This window comes from Cervus canadensis, chromosome 22 (assembly GCF_019320065.1).
Source record: "Cervus canadensis isolate Bull #8, Minnesota chromosome 22, ASM1932006v1, whole genome shotgun sequence".
Classification (NCBI taxonomy): Eukaryota; Metazoa; Chordata; class Mammalia; order Artiodactyla; family Cervidae; genus Cervus; species Cervus canadensis.
The window spans coordinates 21223711-21245517 of NC_057407.1; the positions used below are offsets into that span (position 1 = coordinate 21223711).

The 21807-nt window shown below is 40.9% G+C and overlaps 1 protein-coding gene across 3 annotated transcripts in view; it reads left to right on the top strand.

The window, feature by feature from the left end:
* The window catches only part of PTPRG (protein tyrosine phosphatase receptor type G), a 749569-nt gene that overhangs the window by 722945 nt on the left and 4817 nt on the right, over positions 1-21807 (top strand). For all 3 annotated transcript variants that reach the window (XM_043441944.1, XM_043441943.1, XM_043441946.1), the window contains 8 exons: positions 1860-1995; positions 2467-2613; positions 4462-4555; positions 5459-5535; positions 6028-6156; positions 10083-10229; positions 11194-11336; positions 21290-21425. In XM_043441944.1, coding sequence (XP_043297879.1) covers positions 1860-1995; positions 2467-2613; positions 4462-4555; positions 5459-5535; positions 6028-6156; positions 10083-10229; positions 11194-11336; positions 21290-21425 — 1009 coding nt within the window. The remainder of the gene's footprint in view (positions 1-1859; positions 1996-2466; positions 2614-4461; positions 4556-5458; positions 5536-6027; positions 6157-10082; positions 10230-11193; positions 11337-21289; positions 21426-21807) is intronic.

The following is a 21807-nucleotide window of genomic DNA, read 5'->3' on the forward strand; positions in this document are numbered from 1 at the left end:
TTGTTGGTAGCTCCTAATATATAAGGAAATGGCAACCCACTCCAGTACTCTTGCCTGGAGAATCCCATGGACGGAGGAGCCTGGTGGGCTACAGTCCACGGGGTCGCAAAGAGTCGGACACGACTGAGCGACTTAACTAACTAACTAATATATAAAAACCATAAACACAAGATTAGAACTCCCCACACTAGAAACTTTGTGGCTTTTTGTTGTTGTTGTTTGGTGTTTAATTTTTACTGAAGTATAGTTGCTTTAGAGTGTTTGTTAGTTTCTGCTGTAACATCAAAGTGAATCAGCTGTATGTATACATTTATCCCCTGTTTTTTGCATTTCCTTTCCATTTAGGTCACCACAGAGCATTGAAGAGCTTTTGAGTTTTTGAATGTGGCTTTTCTGTAGGGTTCCTTCAAAGAATAGTATTTATTTTCTGGGTAGAAGGCTTTGAGCTTATCGGTACTATATAAAATACCTTTGTAAAGCACGTATAAAGCTTGTTTTCCCTTCTAAACTACCTTAAACAACCTTAGTAAATAGTAACATTAATGCTCAGTTGTGTCCGACTCTGCGACCCCATACCCTCCAGGCTCCTCTGCCCGTGGCATTTCTCAAGCAAGAATACTGGAGTGGGTTGCCATTTCCTTCTCCAGGGGAATCTCCCCAACCCAGGGATTGAACCCATGTCTCTTGTGTCTCCTGCATTGGCAGGTGGATTCTTTACGCTGAGCCATCTGGAAATCAACCTCAGCTGGTTGTTTAAAAATGCTTTTTATTGTATTTTTAAAATTTTTTTATTGAAGGATAATTGCTTTACAGAATCTTGTTGTTTTCTGTCAAACCTCAACATGAATCAGCCACAGGTATACATACATCCCCTCCCTTCTGAGCCTCCCTCCCGTCTCCCTCCCCATCCCACCCCTCTAGGTTCATACAGAGCCCGTTTGGGTTTCCTGAGCTGTGCTGGATGGCTTGGCTCTGGCGTTCAGACAGATGTTGCTGCTTCTGTGATGTATGTTACACGGCCGCACAGCTTCCCTGGCACGTCTTTGAGGCAGCTCCCCTAACAGGTGCCCACAGAGCAGCAGGGGTCGAACCTGTCTTCTGTTCAGAGTGCCATGAGAACGCTCCATTTTTGCTAATCCATTTACAATCGCTAAAATAGAAGAGAGTCTACCAGAGAGCTTGTGTATCAGCAGAGTTGTGTCAGACGGGGAACCTGCTAGAGGGATAGGGGCAGAGATTCTGCCAAAAAGAAGTTTGTTGTTCAATATGGCAGAACTCGGGTCTCCCTGGGGGTCTCTCCTAGTCTACCTCTGGATTATGAAAGGAAAGTATCCTTTTCAGCAGGAACTTGCCAATACTGAGCCCACTGGGGAGTCTGGAGAGCAGAAAGCGGGTGTGTTGAAAGGACGATGGGCTCCCCCAGGATCGCTGGGGGAGCGGGAGACCCAAGTGATGCCTCCGTGGGAGTGGTTCTGGTGTGGGCATGTGGCTGCCAGGAGGGATGCCTTGGGCTCCCTGGCATCATGGACTTAGATCCTTTTGCTTGAGCTACAAGGAAGGCCAAGAAAGCTCGTATGTAGCTTATATATATATATATATATATTTTTTTTAAGTATACATAGTCTCTATTTTCATACAAGGTATGAAGGTAGTCTTCCCTCCACATCAAGACTCAAGAGGGAGGAAGGACCCTCTTGTGGTTTGTGGATACCCTCCATACATCGTAACCTGCGCCAGGTCCCCCAAACAATGGGGTTACTTCTCAGGGCCTCAGAGGCCCGGAGGCTGTCTCTGCAGTCCGTGGTGTGTGCCGGGCCCGAGCAGCAGGGGTGCTAGCTGAGCATCTGCCTCTCTTCCAGCGCTGGTGTGGGCAGGACAGGTACCTACATCGTCATTGACAGCATGCTGCAACAGATAAAAGACAAAAGCACAGTCAACGTCCTGGGATTCCTGAAGCATATCAGGACTCAGCGCAACTACCTCGTCCAGACTGAGGTGAGGAGAGACGGCTGCCCCCGTGGGCTTCCCGTGAGCTGGAGCGGAAGGGTGAGGGAGCGTCAGCAGACAGGGCCGGGAGGAACCCACAGGGGTTGGGATGGGAAGCTGTCCTGACGAGGATATCTGGTCGTTCCCCACTTCTGTGCGGATGTGAAATGAAGCCGGGACACTGTACCTAGTGCTGTGTGTTTGCTGCTCTGGGAGTTAAACTCTCTGGCCCCAGAGGATGGTTCTAAAGCCCTCCAGGGAACACGCATTTCCCCGCTGCGTGTTCGGGGCGTGGTGTGGAGTACAGAACCAAGCTAATGCAGTCCCTGCCCTCAAGTCGCCTCTGGCGGATTAGGAAGTGAGCACTGAGGGAATTCACAGAGAGGTCCCTGCCCGGGAAGAGCTCCCTGAAGGCAGAGTTCCTGCAGGAAACAGGTGGTATAGCTCACCTCGGTGACCGTCTCGCCCTCTGCCTTTCAGGAGCAGTACATCTTCATCCACGATGCCTTGTTGGAAGCCATTCTCGGGAAGGAGACTGAAGTGTCTTCCAGTCAGCTGCATAGTTACGTTAACAGCATCCTCATCCCAGGAGTCGGGGGCAAGACACGGCTGGAGAAACAGTTCAAGGTAGTGCTTTGAATGCATTTCTCTGGGCAAAAATCAAGGAGGCAAAGAAATGCCTTGAGTTGAGGGGTCGTGTCTTTTCGGCATGAATGTTTAGACTGAGATGGATGACGGTGTCCTCCTGAGATGTAATACACGGGAAAATCAGGGAAAATCAAGCTGCGGCTTGTTTGTAGCTGTCTGAGTACAGAGTGCTGTGCTGCATTTTCTTCTGTGAAGTTTACAACTTACTTGAACGTAAACACTTGCCCCTGGCCACAGTGACATAATATGTTGTTAGTTGTTCCAATCAAAAAAAAAAAAAAAATCCCCTGTATTTTTTCTGACCTAATTTATCTTACCCTTATGAAGAACGGCTATTTGTTGACATTATCTTAAAAGCTGAGCTCTTTGAAAGACTATCCCAGTGGATGATTTAAAAACTGAAAAAAGACTTACTAAGCAATACTAGAGAAAAGGTTAATTTTTCCTAAATGGGGTTTTATATCTTTGATAGGGGCACAAGGTGGGAAGACAGTTAGGGTTATACGGAATTGAATGAAATAAGGTGAAGAGAGAGACTGTAAGAACTATTAAAGTAATTAAGTTCAGAGCAGCTCAGCCATCTCAAAAGTACTGAATGCCTCCTACTTAGTAGTCTCTCATTAGACTTTAAAATCTGTCTTTTTTGTACATTGTTCTATTTCTCATTTTGTGTCAAGATAAAAAGAAGGAGATGAATCGCTGCAGTTTTCATTTTCATGGTAAAACTTTCCATAGACACTGAAACCTTCCTTTGAATCTCAGCTGAAGAAATGAGACTGTCAAGCAAATGATAACAAGTGACATGAAATGAAAAATAGATTAATTTCACCAGGTTCAGTCATAACAACTTTACATTTCCAGGTCTCCTTTTATAATGTCCTACCCACTCTAAAAACCATTCAGTTAATTAATAGTGAGGACATAGTGTCTTATTTCGAATGTTGAAAATGCATTCTTAAAAAATTATTATTTCTTTTTTTAAAAAAATCATTTTTTATTGGGGCAGAGCCAGTTAACAATGTTGTGATAGTTTAAGGGGGACAGCAAAGGGACTCAGCCATCTACAGACACGTATCCATGCTCCCCCAGACTCCCCTCCCATCCGGGCTGCCACATAACATTGAGCAGAGTTCCCTGGGCTATACGGTAACTCCTTGTTAGTTGTCTATTTTAAATATAGCAGTGTTGAGTACCAATATTTTTTAAATTCTGCCTTTTGTTTCTGAAACATTTGTTTATACCTTGTTTTAAAAAATTCATCAAAGGAGAAGGGGTTGTTTATTCTTTTACAGGTATAGAACTTACCTAGAAAGAAAACACAAGAAACAGAAACTCAGGCTGCCTCCAGGGCCCTGGACAGTGTAGAGCAGGAGACCATTCCCATACACTCTAGTAGAGAGCGTATGGGGAAAGTCCACATGAATTCAGTAAATCCACATTAATTCAATAAATACTCCTTACATAGAGCCTGCCATCAAGAAGCCTTAAGGCCTAAAAGTGAGTAAAACAAGATGCAATCCACCGAGCCAGCTGAGGGAAGTACTACTAATGAGACACAAAGTGTTCTTAGAGTGCAAAAATGTTTAAAAGTCATTAGTTATCTGATTATTGGCGTTTCTGCCAGATCATCAAGCAGATGCTATCAACTATGGCTTTGTTTTTGTTCTGTTGTCTTTCCCAGCTTTATTGAGATAGAATTCTAAGTTTAGGGGACACAAGGTATGATTTGATGTTTATGTACATACCAAAAAATGTTTGCCACAGTAAGTTAACACATGCACAAATATAGTCCTTTGAATGAGGACGAAAATGTTGCTTTTCTTTCAGCTGGTCACACAATGCAATGCAAAATATGTGGAATGCTTCAGTGCTCAGAAAGAGTGCAACAAAGAAAAGAACCGGAACTCTTCAGTCGTGCCATGTAAGATCTTAACATCGGTTCAACTTGACTGTGTTTGTTTCTTCTTGAGATTTTATGTGTTAGGTAAAGAGGCAACCACCACCACGGGGAAAAGTTATGCTTAGGACAAATTGAACAGATGGGAGGGGTAGCTGTCAGCACCAGGAAGTTGCTGTGTCTACGGGACAAGAAATCTAGCTTCAGGTTCACCTCGAGACTGAAGAGTTAGGCTATTTCTACCATGTCTTAGCTTTAAACCCTAAAAAGAAAGGTAAAGTCATTATCACTGTGGCATGAATACTCTTAAAAAAGAGAGTCCTGGTTTAATCTGTCCAACTGGAACTACAATTATTAAATTATCTTGTCAACTGAGACCAAGACACTTGATAGGTGGTGACCACTGTGTGAAGAACTTGGGACTCAGCAGAGGATACTGTACGTATGCTATAGAAACAGACATAGGGAATCGGTGGAGAGATTCTCTTGATCGAAAAAGGCCAAGATTTTCTAAGTGCTTCCTGAACAGAAAGATAAAGGTAAGGGGATGCAGAAGGGCAGAGTGCAATATGTTGGCCTAATTGTAGGAACATCAGACCAGGGTCAGCAGTGACCTCAACTCCTCTTTCGTCTCTAGCTTCTTTGTGACCTCCTGAGAAAATGTCTCCCACAGTTGCATGTTACTCCCATAATGCCTGCGTCCTTCTGGGCACATGCAGATGGACGGGTAAAGTTTTCTTTTACATTCAGTCTTAGCTGATAATGCTTTAGCTTGGTTAACAACATAGGTTTAGTCTTAAAAAGAAACAGGACCCAAAAAGAAATAGGAGCCAAGGGACTCTATGGCTCATCAGGTAACTCTGAGAAGGAGCTGTTGCTGGTGTGTGGGTAACCACGGCAAATGTGTTTTTGTTTTTTCTGTCATAGCTGAACGTGCTCGAGTGGGTCTTGCACCGTTGCCTGGAATGAAAGGAACTGACTACATTAATGCTTCTTATATCATGGTGAGAGTCAACAGTTGGTTATAAGTAAAGTCGCTTACATTGAATGGTGCTAAAGAGCAGACACCACCTATGCAGCTTTGATTTTTCAAATACTTTCTTGGTGTGTAATATCAAAATTGGAGAGATTTCTGCATCTGGAAACCTTTAACAAAGGATACCTAATCCATGAGGACACAAAAATGCTTAAGAAACAAGCTTGTTAAGGAAGTCATCGTCTTACTGATTTCACCCATCTAGTCTTGGAGTAAATGTTGAAATTACTGTTAAGTAAAAACAGCAGGGGGAATAAGAAGTGAATAGAACACAGAGAGAAAACTGTCTCTACATGTTAGCAGAAGTATGTATAAAAATTAGCCAAGTGCACTGAAAGCCTCTTTGGATTGTTTCAGTGAGGTTAGCACCATGCTGGTCTTATTTCATGAATGTGTTTTACTACCGGGGAGTTAGAATAAGACACTCATAATCGCTGGTTTTTCATCTTCCTAACTAAAGGGCTATTACAGGAGCAATGAGTTTATTATAACCCAGCACCCTCTGCCGCACACCACCAAGGATTTCTGGAGGATGATTTGGGATCACAACGCGCAGATCATCGTCATGCTGCCAGACAACCAGAGCTTGGTAAGTGAGGCACACCTGCTCTGCATTTGTGAGGCCGCGAGCATTCATGACCTTACGACAGGGAGGTAGTGTCTGCATGAGCTGGGGAGGGAATGTAGACTGCTCATTTCATAGGTCTGCTCCAGTCCTTGATTCCTGATTCCTGGTGGTAGAACCCCTCAACTCTACTGTACACTGTAGGTGACAGAAGGTTTTGAAAAAAAGTTCTTTTTCCAACCTCACTAGTCTATGAACTGACACTGATCTCTTCGTTGCTATACGTCACTGTTGAAAAACAAACGAGTAATAATAGCAGTCAACATGTATTGATTATATATGACCTTGTTTTTACATGTATTAACTCATTAAATCATTTCTACAACTTGATGACATAGGTACTGTCTTCACCTCCTTTAGGAGCTCAGAAAACTGAGGGAACTAGTTTGCCCAGGGGCATATACAAATAATTACAGCCATGATTTGAGTCACTTGTCTTATTTTGTTATTGTATATGTCCAACCCCACATCATAGAAATGTTTCCCAGCCCCCCACAAAAAAAATCAGTATCAAAAGTACTAATAATGTATCATCATTTCCCCCCACTCCATAGGCAAGCCAGATCTGTTACAGGGAAGGAGAAAAGGAGAAACTTTTTTGGTTGGAAATTAACAGTGCTTTTTAAAGACCTCAACTAAGCTACTAGTTCTTTCTCCTCCCTTTAGTCCTTCCCTATCGAGGTCTCCAGACTTTCCAGGTGGATCAGAGGTAAAGAATCCACCTGCCAATGCAGGAGACCTGGGTTCGATCCCTGGGTTGGGAAGATCCCCTGGAGAAGGCAATGGCAACCCACTCCAGTAGTCTTGCCTGGGAAATCCCATGCACAGAGGAGCCTGGCAGGCTACAGTCCAGAGAGTCACAAAGAGTCAGACACGACTTAGCAACTAAACAACAATTGAGGTCTCTAAGACCCTAGAGGAGAAGGGTGAGCACGTTTATGAAAATAAGTTTTAAGTGATACCACTGCACTCTCGTTGCCTCAAGTTTTCAGTCAGTTGGGTCTTCAGAAGTTACTACGAGGACATGGAAGCACACAGAGTAAAAACAAAAACAAAAATGATCTGCTTCCTTGAGTGTCAGGAGTAGTGAGTTTTTTAATCAGAAAGAACAGCATGTGACTGAACCCCTAGTCTTGATGACATGCGTTTGACTATGTGCCCAGTCAGTAGGAACTTCACTTCGTCGCTTTCTGCTCCAGCTTCAGAATACCAAGACTGCTTCTGTGTGATAGAATGGCAACAGAGTTGAGAATCTTAAGCTAAAAACTGGAGTGTAAATTTTCAAATTAGCTGGCAATAGGGGTCTATTCTGTTTGGCATATGGAAATTGGAGGCATTTAGGGTTGTTAAAACGTGCATTTGTTGGATGAGTCAGTGTTTTTTGTTATCCTCACGGAACAGAGGACAGTCACTGAGAGCGTCGCTACCCACAGGCTCATTTGCATGGGCAGGCGAGTGGGGGCCTGGGTCCGGTGAGTGTGCTGTGCGGGCAGGGGGCTGCAGGGCCTGGCCCGTCACTGCCGGGTCTCTCTCCGGCCCAGGGAGGCGATGGAGTCCGGCACATCTGCGCTCATAGCTCAGAGGTGGAAAGTCAGATTCAGTACCGAGTAGCATTTTCTAAGGGCTTTCCTGCTGGCTGAGTCGATAAAGAATCTGCCTGCAGCGTATAAGACCTGGGTTTGATCCCTGGGTCAGGAAGATCCCCTGGAGGAGGACATGGCAACCCACTCCAGTATTCTTGCCTGGAGAATCCCATGGACAGAGGAGCCTGGCGGACTATAGCCCATGGGGTCGCAAAGAGTCAGACATGATGATGGCTCTGCATTTTTTGTGTGCTTTGTTATTTATCACTACTGTAACTTTACAAGACCATGATTCTGTGGATGGTCCAAAAGTCACTGTGGCCAAGGCATCTTTGCCTTATCCATAAGCAAAATGCTGAACTCAGTGGCATTGTTTCTTTGTAATAGTCTGTCAAGTGGAGCCATTATTCCCTAGTTTACTGTGATGTGTCCAAAACTGGTTTTCTGCCTTTCTTTCACCTTTTTGTCAGTTGCTCGGTTGTGGGGTTTGTGACCCCATGGACTGTAGCCCACCAGGCTCCTCTGTCCAAGGGGTTCTTCAGGCAAGAAGACTCGACTGGGTTGCCATTTCCTCCACCATTACTAACTCCTTTTGGCAGTTGTTAGGCCAATTAGAGAATTTCTAATTCATATATCATCATAATAGTTATTTGAGTTATATAGTTTTATTATTCCCACTTTTCCAATATGGAAATTAAGGCTTAGTTAGATTATTCAGGATCATATCCAGTCCTATGCTTAATCTGTGTATTTGGTCAAATTTAGAGGCCTTGTTCATCATTATGTCTTTGTTGTTGTTTTAGTTGCTAAGTGGTGTTTGACTTTGTAACCCTATGTAGCCAGCCAGGCTCCTCTGTCCATGGGATTTCCCAGGCAAGAATACTGGAGTGGGTTCCTATGCCCTCCTCCAGGGGACCTTCCCGACTCAGGGATCAAACCCACGTCTCCTGCATTGCAAGTGTATTCTTTACTGCTGATCCACCAGAATATCTGGTAAAAGGGTCTTAATTCCACATCCTAGGGCACAGTGTATTAAAATCCAAGACAGTTACAGACTTCTTTTGTATAGACTAAACCCGATTGCTAATCTGTTTCCCCTTATGCTGAGCTTTAAAAATAAAAATGTACTTGGCAATAAGCTATATTGAAACTTGAAAGGGTGATAAGTCTTATTGGACTGTTGGCTCATTTCTAATGCAACAATGTAAGATTAAACAAAACCTTGCTTTGAACATTATTCAGAATTATTTCTGACTTCACTAGTATAGTGTCTAGGCTTTTTCAGGAAAATGCCCATAGAAATAAATCTATATATTACAAGCAAACTGTAATTTGCCATTTGAACTGATGAGAAAAAGGAGACAAGCCTCATCATAATGATTGTATTTCTCAGTCTCCAACCTAGGCAACGGTTATCTTTTTCTTAGGCATTCATAGTTTTCAGGGAGAGAATTCAAGTATCAAGCCTGAATATTGTATTAGTTTCAGATGTATAGCTAAGTGATTCAGTTATTTTTTCTGATTCTTTTCCATTACAGGTTATTACAAGATACTTGAATATTGCTCTGAGCTGTAAATTATTATTGCTTATCTATTTTATGTACTGTAGTTTCTGTTACTGAATATTTATGTTTGCTCTTAAAATAGATAAACATTTAAAGCTTGCCTGATTCAAGACTGAAAGACTTGAAGTCTTAACATTGACAGCTTAACTTCCCTTTTACAAAGCACCTTATACTTAGAGCCAGCATGCTTATTTATGGACCCGAGCCTTGGTGTTTTCATCTACAAAGACAGAAGATAAAAACTGCCTTCCCTCACTAGTATATTAAGAAAAGTACATAAGATAATGTTTACAAAAAGTCTTTTGGAAAATGCTAGTCAACTGTACAACTCTTAGTAACATAATCCATAGAACAACAATTAGTGTATCTTAGTTGCATTAAGCCACTGTGAAATAATAAAATTGATAGGATAGGAGATCATATCTCCTTTTTTATTTTCACACTTACCATTACACAGCATTTCTCAGCTAGGGGTTAGACATCCCCTACAGAAGGAGCCTTTTTGGTTGTTAGAGTAACATAGATGAGAGGTGTCAAAAAATAGTGATTGTGTTTTACAATAAAATACAATAACCGCTGACTGCAGCATGATGCAATATGGGTATATCAATAATTCTATGAACCCAACTTACAAGATGATCTGGGAATTATGGAAAATTGCAAACATTAAGAAACTGGTAAGAAGATTCAAGAACAAATGGTTGACAGCCCTGCAATTAATTTTTTTCTTCGGTGCCTGTAGGCTGAAGATGAGTTTGTGTACTGGCCCAGTCGAGAAGAATCCATGAACTGTGAGGCCTTTACCGTCACCCTTATCAGCAAAGACAGACTGTGCCTCTCCAATGAAGAGCAAATTATCATCCATGACTTTATCCTTGAAGCTACACAGGTAACCTCAACCTCAGGTCCTTGGTAACAGCTATACCTGGATCCTGGGTGATTCTAAGTCACAATGAAGTAATCTATGACCCTGATTACAGGCCCAGGCAGGCATCTTGCGTATGACCCAATTTTAAATGTGCACACTTCCTTTTTTGCTTCCTTCAAGTATTTTCTTTTTCCAGGTGGAAGGATGAAATGTAGCAGTTCCTCTGATTGAGCGTGCATACAAATGGGCTTGTTGACCTAATTACAAAAACAAGATACTAGAGCTCTGTAGTTACTTTGCCATCAGAAATGTAAGCCTTACAATATGTTGCAGAGGGGATAGTATTAAGACTATACATTAAAAAAAGAAAATACACAACATTTTGATGAGTAATTAACTACCTTCCTATGGAGTGGTTAAGAGGGGAGCTATCTTATTCAGTAAATTAAATACTGATGTCCTTACCCCTTCCTTGTTTTTATTTTTATAGATAAGATAGAATAGGATATAAAGTCTTCTATAGTTTGTTGTCCCTTAAAACGTTTGCCCGAACAGGATTCTATTTCACTATGATAACCTCATTTGTTGCTTCCCTGGGGGCCTAGCAGTAAAGAATCTGCCTGCAGTCCAGGAGACACAGGTTCCGTCACTGGGACAGGAAGCTCCCCTGGAGAAGGAAATGGCAACCCTCTCCAGTATTCTTGCCTGGGAAATCTCATGGACAGGGGAGCACGACCAGAGTTCATGGCATCAGAAAGGATTCGGACACAACTGTAGCAACTAAACTTCCACACCACCAGCCTCATTCGCTAACTGTCAGGCAGACCTCCCTAGTCTTTCCTCCTCAGAGCAGTTTGGGTCTCCTGGCAATGATGGCATTCTTCAGTTATCTAGACCATGTACTTCCCAGGAGCAAGTTCTGTTAAAAGACTATAGATAGGATGAGGTGAAGGATGACCTGTGACTCGTGTCATACTGGTTGCAGGATGACTATGTCCTCGAAGTTCGACATTTCCAGTGTCCCAAATGGCCCAACCCGGATGCCCCCATCAGCAGTACTTTTGAGCTTATCAACGTCATCAAGGAAGAGGCCTTGACAAGGGATGGCCCCACCATTGTGCATGATGAGTATGTACCAGTTTTTTCATTTTCCTGTTGCACTGTGATAGAAGGAGGGAGGAAAGAGAGACTTTACAAACCCTCTCTCTGTGTGTGACAATTCCAGGGTATTTCTAATGTGCACGTTGTGGTTTCTAGTGCACCTGTGGAAAATGTTATGCTTTTAGTTTGTCAAAGGCTTCAGGTTCTCCTAGAGTATAGGTTCATCTTTCTAGATAGGACTGTTTATTAGCCTACCACAATACATCTGCATGCTTTCCTAGGTTTTCTGTTTCAGAAATGCAAACTAGACAATAATTTACATGCTTACATTTATATTAATTTACATGTCATAGTTTATATTATCTTTAAATCCTTACACTGATTTTCAACAAACACTAGGTAGAAAACCTTTTAAAATATGTTTAGCAATCAAAAAGTTATAATAATATTTATAGTTTACAATGTGTTTTGAAGTTTACTGTCTCTGGAGGTTTAAAGGCAAAGCATGATTTGCTTCTAGCTCAAAGCTGCTAAGTGTCTGAATGGAGTTCAAACCCAGCGCACTCTCACTTTAATGAGAGGGACAGGGTCCTAGATATACCTAATGGTGTATGAATATCTGCAGTCAAACTTCATAGATGGGACTTGACTTGCAAGACAGTGGCAGATGGTTTCAAATCTCACAAGCCTCTAGCCCAAGTTCCAAGGTAGGTAGCTTCCTTAGTCAGCAAGTTGTTAAGCATTTACTATGTAAATTAAATTACCACCCTCTCTGCTAGTGTCAATATTAATATATTTCACAGTAAAGCTTATAAAATAAGCCTTTGCCTTGACCTGATGCTGTCACAGGAAGTGAACAGAGACTTCTGGCTGAGGCCAGTACTGTCACCAGTTTGAAGCAAGCCACACGATTGGCTCCTTCCAAGGAATCTGATGGTCTTTTTAAAATAGTGACTATTTCAAAATGTTAGCCTGCCTCTTAATTAGATTAAGAAGAATTAAGAGGCTACAGTCTATGGTGTCCCAAGAGTTAGACACAAGTTAGTAACTAAACCACCACCAGTAAGAAAGATCCCTGGAAATGTGACAACCAGCAGTACTGTTTAAATGACACAGACAGCCTCAAAATAACTAGGTACTTGCGCCTAGTCTATGCAGCTGTAGGATATAGCAGAAAGTGAGGACTGCTTCTAGAGTGCCCCCCCGGCCCCAATCTGGGTTAGCTTTTCAAATACCTTCTGGATTTTACCAGCTTTTAGCAATTCAGACCGAATTCTAATGTTGCTGCCCAGTTTTGTGATGGATTTTGCGGTACTAATAGTACTCCAAGGATCTGCCCTTAGTCAGGAATGCAGCTGATCTTATATTACAGAACGGAGAAAGGGGGAAAAAAGTACAACTTTAACAAAACTGTTTGATTCATTTATCTATATACAGCTTTGGGGTGGATTGTCTTATGCAGTGATTTTCATTTTACACTACATGCTGCATATGTTCCCTCTGGACTTAGACCTAAGAGCAAGCTATATCTGATTTAAATAAGAAAAGAGCAAGTTAATCCTGTACTAGTGCATCTTCACATGTTATATAGGTGAACTGGATGAAAAGCCCCTGAAGATCAAGTGTTCATTCATTTATCCACCATCTTTAAGACAGAAGTGAGTCCATTAAAAATATTTTTCTACATGACTTGATCAAATTTGAAGTTTTTAAGTAGTTGCTAGCTCTAGTACACCACTCTGAATGCCAGTTACCTTTCAGTTTCCATCTTACTTGCCTTTTGCACCCCTAAATATCCCTTCCTGCTAGCCTACAGACACCTCAAGTCTAGTATCTGTAAGTCCAAACTCACCCTCCCAGCCTGCTCCCATCCACTTGGTTGTACAAACCAGAAACACATCAAAGTTCTTCCTTGTGCCCCTCACCTCCACATACCATTGGCCCCCAGGACACTTTCCAAATCCTTCTGCAATCTGGTTGAAGTTTACTGCCCCAGCTATCATCCCAGTCTTCCTGTCCTCTCATTCAACACACACCTCAAAAGGCACTCTCTGTGAAACTGTCTCTCATTCATCCCAGAGGTGATCCTTCACAGACAACACATCTTTACCAGTGCCATTCCTGTTCATCATATCCGCTTCTCACTGCTTGTTTACATGACTGGCAGCCCCACACTGCAGAGGCCAGCAGTGCTAACTCATTTGTCCCATTCTGCACAGAGTGAAGTCCCATGCCTGACACACAGTAGGTAGTAGATAAATACTGGTATGAGTTGGTACTGTGCTTCAAGCTAGGATGACTTACCCATTATTCAGGATATGTGCTTATATATGAACTTTCCCCGGAGAGCCTTGTTTTTGTTTTGATTATTGTTATTTTACCTGCCTACATTCATCTGTGGACTATAAAGCTAATTTACAAAGTTTTTAAACCTCTGTCAAAAAATAGATGGGGGCAGGCTTGGAAAGAAGGCCTGGGTGCTTCCACTGACAGAGTTAAATTTTTAGCGCACAAACTCTGTGATATCTGCCTGGTCCTCACAGCTGTGTGCCAGGTGAATGGAGTTTCTAGATAAAACTATCTCTAAGGGTAAAACTTCCTCAATGAAAAGTAAGCTCATTCTGTTTGAGCACAGGTTAAAGGCAAACTCCTTTGTTCTCAGCTTCCTATGTTCATCTGCTCAAGACAGTTCTATCCAGAGACTGATCTGTATCATTACTGGCAAATGTTAAACACAGGGCCTATTTCCCTAAGAAGAGTGTGGAACACAGTCATGGTGTAAGAAACACCGTCTTATGAGACAGTGGTAGATTAGACCTTCACTTACATAACGAAAAGCTAGTTTCTTGTGTGAATACTACCCACCCTGTTGGATGCTAGAGTGGGCTGATTTCATTCAGCAGTTCTCAGAGTGGGATCTGAGGGTCCCTGATTGGGAAGGGTGGTGGGGTGGTTTCTTAAGACCCTTCCAGGTGATCTAAGCAGACACAACAGTTTTCAGAACAATACAAAGGTACTGGTTGCCTTCTTCACTCTTATTCTGTCTTGAGTGTACAGTGGAGTTTTTCAAAGCAACCTGACCCAGATGACATCCCCACTCTGACAGCGAAGGGAATGTGTACTTGCATGGTTGTGTGTTTCAATGTTTTCTCAGCTCTGATGTCTGATACAGTAAAGACTGACAGCTAAAGCCCAAATAAGCAAAAGCTCTTTTAGGGGGTTTTCAATAATTGTTAATTTTGACCCGAGACGGTCTGTAGCAAATGCTGAAATATATGGACTACTTTCTGTACCAGCTGCTGTAAAGACACCCCCTCTCAAGTTAGAACTAATTGAGTCCTTCTTTTAATCTTCAAAATCACCCTACGAGCGGAGTAATTTTAGGATCCACTCTTCTTGTGTGAGGAAATGAAGGCTGCAAAGGTATCTGGTTAGTAAGGGTCAGAGCCAGCACCAGCTACTAATGTGTAAGGTCCAGACTAAAGTGAAAACATAGGACACCCTTGCTCAAAAATTATTACCAGTAAAGAATTTCCAGTTAAAGAAACAATCCTATTTACCATCACATCAACAAGAATAAAATACCTAGGAATAAACTACTGCACAATTGCACTCATTTCACATGATAGTAAGGTATATAATGCTCAAAATGCTCCAAGCTAGGTTTCAATAGTACATGAACCGAGAACGTCCAGATGTACAAGCTGGATTTAGAAAAGGCAGAGGAACCTGAGATTAAATTGCCAACATGCATTGGATCACGGAAAAAGCAAGAGAATTCCAGAAAAACATCTACTTCTGCTTCAATGACTATGCAAAAGACTGACTGTGTGGATCACAACACACTGTGGAAAATTCTTCAAGAGATGGGAATACCAGACCATGGTACCTTCCTCCTGAGAAATCTGTATGCAGGTCAAGAAGCAATAGTTAGAACCAGACATGAAACAACAGACTGGTTCCAAATTGGGAAAGGAGTATGTCAAGGCTCTATATTGTCACCCTGCTCATTTAACTTACATGCAGAGTACATCATGAGAAACGCTGGGCTGGAAGAAGCACAAGCTAGAATCAAGATTGTCGGGAGAAATATCAGTAACCTCAGATATGCAGATGACACCACCCTTATGGCAGAAAGTGAAGAACTAAAGAGCCTCTTGATGAAAGTGGAAGAGGAGAGTGAAAGAGCTAGCTTAATACACAACATTCAAAAAACTAGTATCATGGCATCTGGTCCCATCACTTCATGGCAAATAGATGGGAAAACAATGGAAACAGTGACAGACTTTATTTTTGGGGGCTCCAAAATCACTGCAGATGGTGACTGCAGCCATGAAATTAAAAGATGCTTGCTCCTTGGAAGGAAAGCTGTGACAAACCTGCACAGCACATTAAACGGCAGAAACGTTACTTTGCCGACAATGGTCCGTCTAGTCAAAACTACGGTTTTTCCAGTAATCATGTATGAATGTGACAGCTGGACCATAAAGAAGGCTGAGCACCAAAGAATTGATGCTTTTGAACTGTGGTGTTGGAGAAGACTCTTGAGAGTCCCTTGGACTGCAAGCAGATCCAACCAGTCCGTCCTAGAGGAAATCAACCCTGAATATTCTTTATAAGGACTGATGCTGAAGCTCCCATACTTTGGCCACCTGATGTGAAGAGCCAATTCATTGGAAAAGACTCTGATGCTGGGAAAGATTGAAGGCAGGAGAAGAAGAGGACGAGATCATTGGACGGCATCACTGACTCAATGGATATGAGTCTGAACACACTCTGGGAGATGGTGATGGGACAGGGAAGCCTGGCTGCTCCAGTCCATGGGGTCACAAAGTGGCGGACATGACTAAGCAACTGAACCACAACAGCTAACACCATACAAAAAATAATTCTAAACGAATTAAAAACCTACAGGCAAGACCAGACACTATAAAGTTCTTAGAAGAAAACATAGAACATTCTTTGACGTAAGTCACAGCAGTATCTGTTTTGATCCATGGTCCTGTATAATGGAAATAAGAAACACATGAGACCTAATTAAACTCAAAAGCTTTTGCACGAATAAAGGAAACCACAGACAACAAAAAGACAGCCCCCAGAATGGGAGAAAATACTTGCAAACTCTGTAACCAACTAGGGATTAGTCTCCAAAATATACAAACAGCTCATGCAGCTCAATATCCTAAACCAAACAAACAAAAAGTGGGCAGAAGACCTAAGTAGACATTTCTCAAAGGAGACATACGGATGACCGACAGGCACATGAGAAGATGCTCAGCACTGCTCATTATTAGAGAAACGCAAATCAAAGTTACAGTTAGGTAGGTCTCACACCAGTCAGAGTAACTTGCCTTTATTTTCTCATCTACTTCCAACAGTCTTACAAGCTTGCATTGCCATTATTCCAAGATTAATTTATATTCAAGCTTTAACTCTGTTTTCCTTCCTGCCGTAATGATTTTGAAAGGAAGCCTCACTTCCTTCATAGTGACAGGGTTTTTACCCCTGCATTGTCATCTTGGTTATGATTTTTAAAACATCGTATAAGCAAAACAACAATAATTGCAATTATACGAACTAGTTGCTTTCAACAATAATTATATGAAGTAGTAAACAGTGTAATTAAATGGCAAGAGGCCATAGGTATTATACACCCTGATGATACAAGGAACCCCAGTGTCTCTTCAAATGAATATAGACAGAGCTACTTGAAAACATTCCTCTACATTGGGACCTTGCTTTCATTTCTTTGAGGCATTGACAGAGGAAGATGAGAATACATTTTAACAGCTAAGAGTTAAAGAACTGTTGCTCTCAAGGGGCCCTTTAAGAAAGTGGTAAACTACCAAACCAGTGAATTTATATACTATTCTTATATTAGCTAAGTTATAAATTACCTGTGTCACTTTCTCACCAAGTCTTTGTAAAGTGAAGTGCAAATGCGTGAGACTTGACAAACACCCTTTAATCCTACTGAATTCCCTAACTTCTGAAAAAGGATGGCCTTTTTCAGTCTTTCAAGACTGATACTTTAAAGTATCTGTGCATTTGATTGATTTGACCTAGTTTCTAGTCGTGTTTAAAGTCTCATTTTGTAGGAATTTCCTTTTATTTAGGTACTTATTTAAGAGTGGCTAAGTATTAAGGAAAGACAACCCAGGCAAAGGGCAGAATAATCCCACATGGAGTGTGCACTGCATAATAAAACACATAATACCTGACTTTCCTAACTAATGGCTGTGGTTAGCTTGAAGAGGAGAAGGAAGAAAGATCCTTACAGTTCATTAGAATAGATGAAGCAGAGATTAAAAGGTTAAATATTGAAAAAAATTAATACAAATGATTGGGGTGGAGGAGGTGGGGAATCCCAGCTATGCTACGATGAGAAGGTAAACCCAGTTCATTTTAGAATCTGAAGAAAGACAACATGATGAACAAGAAGAAAAAATACACTGAATCCGAGTTAAAAGAGCAGTCATAATTGTTATAAAATAATATACACAGAGATCTAAAGAGTTAATGAAATGAATCAAAAACACTTATTATGAAATTGGAACAAATTAGAGGCTAATAAATGGAAAGGTTAAGAGATGGGCTATAGTAGAATGGACAAAGCTGCAATTAAGACTCAGATATGGAAGTCAGATACAGAAGTTCTGACATCAGGCTAAGGGATGATCTATGGAGAGACAGATGAAAGAGGAAGGGAAAACGCTGATAAAAAATCATGGCTGAAGATTCTCTAACCACTGAATAAAGGGGTGAGATATTAAAATGCATTATCAGGATACAATGAATAGTAACATTCAGAGGAAAGATCTGAAAACCGTAACTAACAAGGCTGATCCAGTAGTGACCTGCAACAGCATGTACCCCATCAGCAGAGGAATGGATAAAGAAGGGGTACACACACACACACACACTGGAACACTACACTTGCATTAAAGAGAATGAAACAATGCCATCTGCAGCAACATGGATGGACCTAGAGAGCATCATACTAAGGGAAGTAAGTCAGAGAGAGAGAGACAAATGCCATGTGGTTTCGCTTATTTGTGCAATTTAAAATATGGCAGAGATGCACCTACCTGCAAACCAGAAAAAGACTCACACATACAGAGGTCAGACTTGTGCTTGCAAAGCAGGAGAAGGGGAGTGGGAGGGGTAGGTGGAGAGTTTGGGGTCTGCAGATGCAACCTGTTATACAGAGGACAGATAAACAACAAGGTCAGATCGTATATACACCACAGGGAACTTTCTGGCATAAACTCTCATGGAGAAGAGTTGAAAAAAAAAAAAAAGAATGTATACATGTGTTTAACTGAGTCACTCTGCTATACCGCAGGGGTTGGCACAACATTATAAGTCAACTATACTTTGTTTCTAAAGTTCTACTTTTTAATTTAAACATTTCTAAATTAAATACATAAATGTTAAAGTCTGTACCCAAGAGAAGGAAGGACATTCCAAGTACAGGGGCGAGAAAGACAAAAGCAGGGACAGTGGAAGAAACACAGTGTATAGTGAAGGAACTACTAGTAGTTCAAATGGGGGCAGTAAAGACTGCTTCAACACCTTGACCATCACTGAGAATCTCTTAAGATGGTGATTCATATTTAAACGTTACTGGATTTTGAACTTAGAATAGATGTTAATTTAAGCTGGAATAAGCATCCAGGCTACAGTCCATTACTCAGAATCAGTACTGCTTCACTTTGATCATGGAGTCAAATTAGTGACCAATTTTTAATACGAAGGCTTTGATCGTTACAAGAGTTTCTTCAGACACAGATGGTTTATTTATAATTACTCACCATAAATGGAACTTGACTATATTGTTTAAAAAAAAAAACTGGTAAATTACACAAGGCAACATTCATTGATTATAATGCATTATTTAGAAACCAACAAAGAAATGAGACCCCGAATTGTTACACCCAGACCCTGAAGTCCTTACATCTGCTATTAGAGATAACTCATAGGTTAAAGAGGTAGTGAAAATAGAAATTACGGATTCCTAGAACTAAATGATGCTGAAGGCACTACATTTAAAAACCTAACAGGACACATGCTCAGAGGGGGAAAAAAATGTATAGCCTAGGTTGCATATATTGGAGAAAATATTTTAGAAAAAAACAAAAAAACTAAGCTTTCAACTGGAGAAGCCAGAAAAAGAACCAAATATATCCACAAAATGTACTAAGAAAAGCAAATAGTAATGAAATGGAAGTAAGGATGAGATCAGCTTCATTGCTTGAATTTTGTTAACAAGAGATACAACTTTGGAAAATGGTGAAAAAAGCAGAAAAGGCATAATTTATCATTGGGGAAGAAAAAAAATCTACCACTTAACTGTAGTCCTCAAATGTTTTAAAAATTGTTATTTAAGTGTGATAAAGATGATGTTTATTTTTAAAGTCCTTATCTTTTGAAATTTTATACTGATTTATTAACAAATAAGAAATCTGGGGTTTGCTTCAAAACACATGTGGCAGAAACAGACATGAAACAAGACCAGCTGCAAGCTGGTGATTGTTTTAGTTTAGTGACAGAGCCATGAGGGTTACTGTACTTTATATGATTTTTAACCTATTAGTAAAATACAAATGTTTTAAAGGAAATGAAATAAACATTTTTTTAACATTTTAAACTATTTATACTACTATACCAATAAATTGTTAAGCCTACCTAATCATAATAAACGATACTTAGTGAACATATGGCACTTACCAGTCTCTGTTCTGAGCCCCTGATGTGTATCAGCTCCAGTTAAAAAAAAACCCTCGTCTCCCAAGCTATGACCCCAATTACTTTACCTGGATGTGCATTGTTTATTCAACCTCAAAATGGGGCTATTAATAGTACCTGGATTTTTCTGAGGATTAAAATCATTGGCACATATAAAGTACTTATAAGCCTGGTACACAGAGTTTTCAACCTGTCAAGGCCCGCTACGTTTTGACCAGGCTACGCCTGAACCAGGAGCATACGGAGAAAACATGTAATGTAATCTTGATTAAGAAAACAGACAAAGCTAACACCAGAATGGAACAGTATAAGCCATTGTTACTTACTTGAATATGGGTACAAAGATCTGAAGAAAATGCTGTCAAATAAAACCCAGTGTGTTATACTGAAAGAATTACATACATCATTTAAAAAGATTCCTCCCAGAAATACAGAGCTAGTTAAATTTGGTACCAAAACCTGCTCTCAGTGAATTCAGGATTTTAGGAACTTTTTTAAACTTATAGATGTTTGAAAACATACAATAAAATGACACCCATTCATAATCCCCATCCCCAAAAGAAAACGCTCTTAGCAAACTGAAAGCCAAAAGCATTCTCTAACTTGTTAAATGTCACTTCTCAGACGCCTATAGAAATACTTTTACTTAATATTAAGAAAGTAGAAGTTTTACCATTAACACAACATGGTACCTCTTTACAGTGTCAGAATGGAAGATATTGATATCCTATCCAATGCAGTAAAAGCAAAAGATGTAAGAGGTATAAAAGAAAGACATAATTGGCATTATTGGCAGATGATGGTGCAGCCAACTAACCTAGAGAAGCCACAGATTATTAGAACTTAAAAAAAGTTCTACATGGCTGAATACAAGTGCACCATGTGAAATCAGTAACTTCCCTATATATCCACTGAAACCAAACACTGATGTCCTAAAGAGAGGCCATTCTTTGGAGCAACAGAACCTATCTAGGAATCACCCTAAAATGACATTGGCAAAAACTATACAGAAAACTGGGCTTTCCTGGTGGCTCAGTGGTAAAGAACAAGTGTCATCTTCATGCTAACCTTTAATCTCTCCTTGTCAGCATTTCATTCATTTCTGTGTTCTAGAATAGGTATCAATACAGTCTCCCTAGCTTCTATAGAAATACGTGATGGTGACTTCATTCCAATATATTCAGTCTTTTAGCGATTCTGAAATAGCTTTTTCTTTTTTTTGCCTCCCCAAGGTATGGCGCAGTTTCAGCAGGAATGCTGTGTGCTCTTACCACCTTGTCCCAGCAACTGGAGAATGAAAATGCCGTGGATGTTTTCCAGGTTGCAAAAATGATCAATCTGATGAGGCCTGGAGTATTTACAGACATTGTAAGTCCTGTGTTTATTTGCAAAACCTGTACAACATCAGTTGAAACTCAGCCTCACCCTGTACAACAGTAGTTCTCAATGGGGGTGGGGGTGGAGTAATTTTGCCCCCAGGAGATGTTGGGCAATGTTGGAGACCCTTTTTTAATGATCACCACTGGGGATGGAGTTAGGTGAGTGGAGCCCAGGGACACTGCTAAACATACCACAACACCTAAGATGGCCCTCTACAATAAACGATTCTCTGGCCCACATGTCAAAAGTGCTGAGCTTGACAAACTCTGCTTTCTAGAGTATATAGTGTTTTCTGACGATAAAGTACAGATTTCATATTATCTTAGTGGACCATCAACACTGAACTCATTCCAAGGTAAGAGAGATGAAA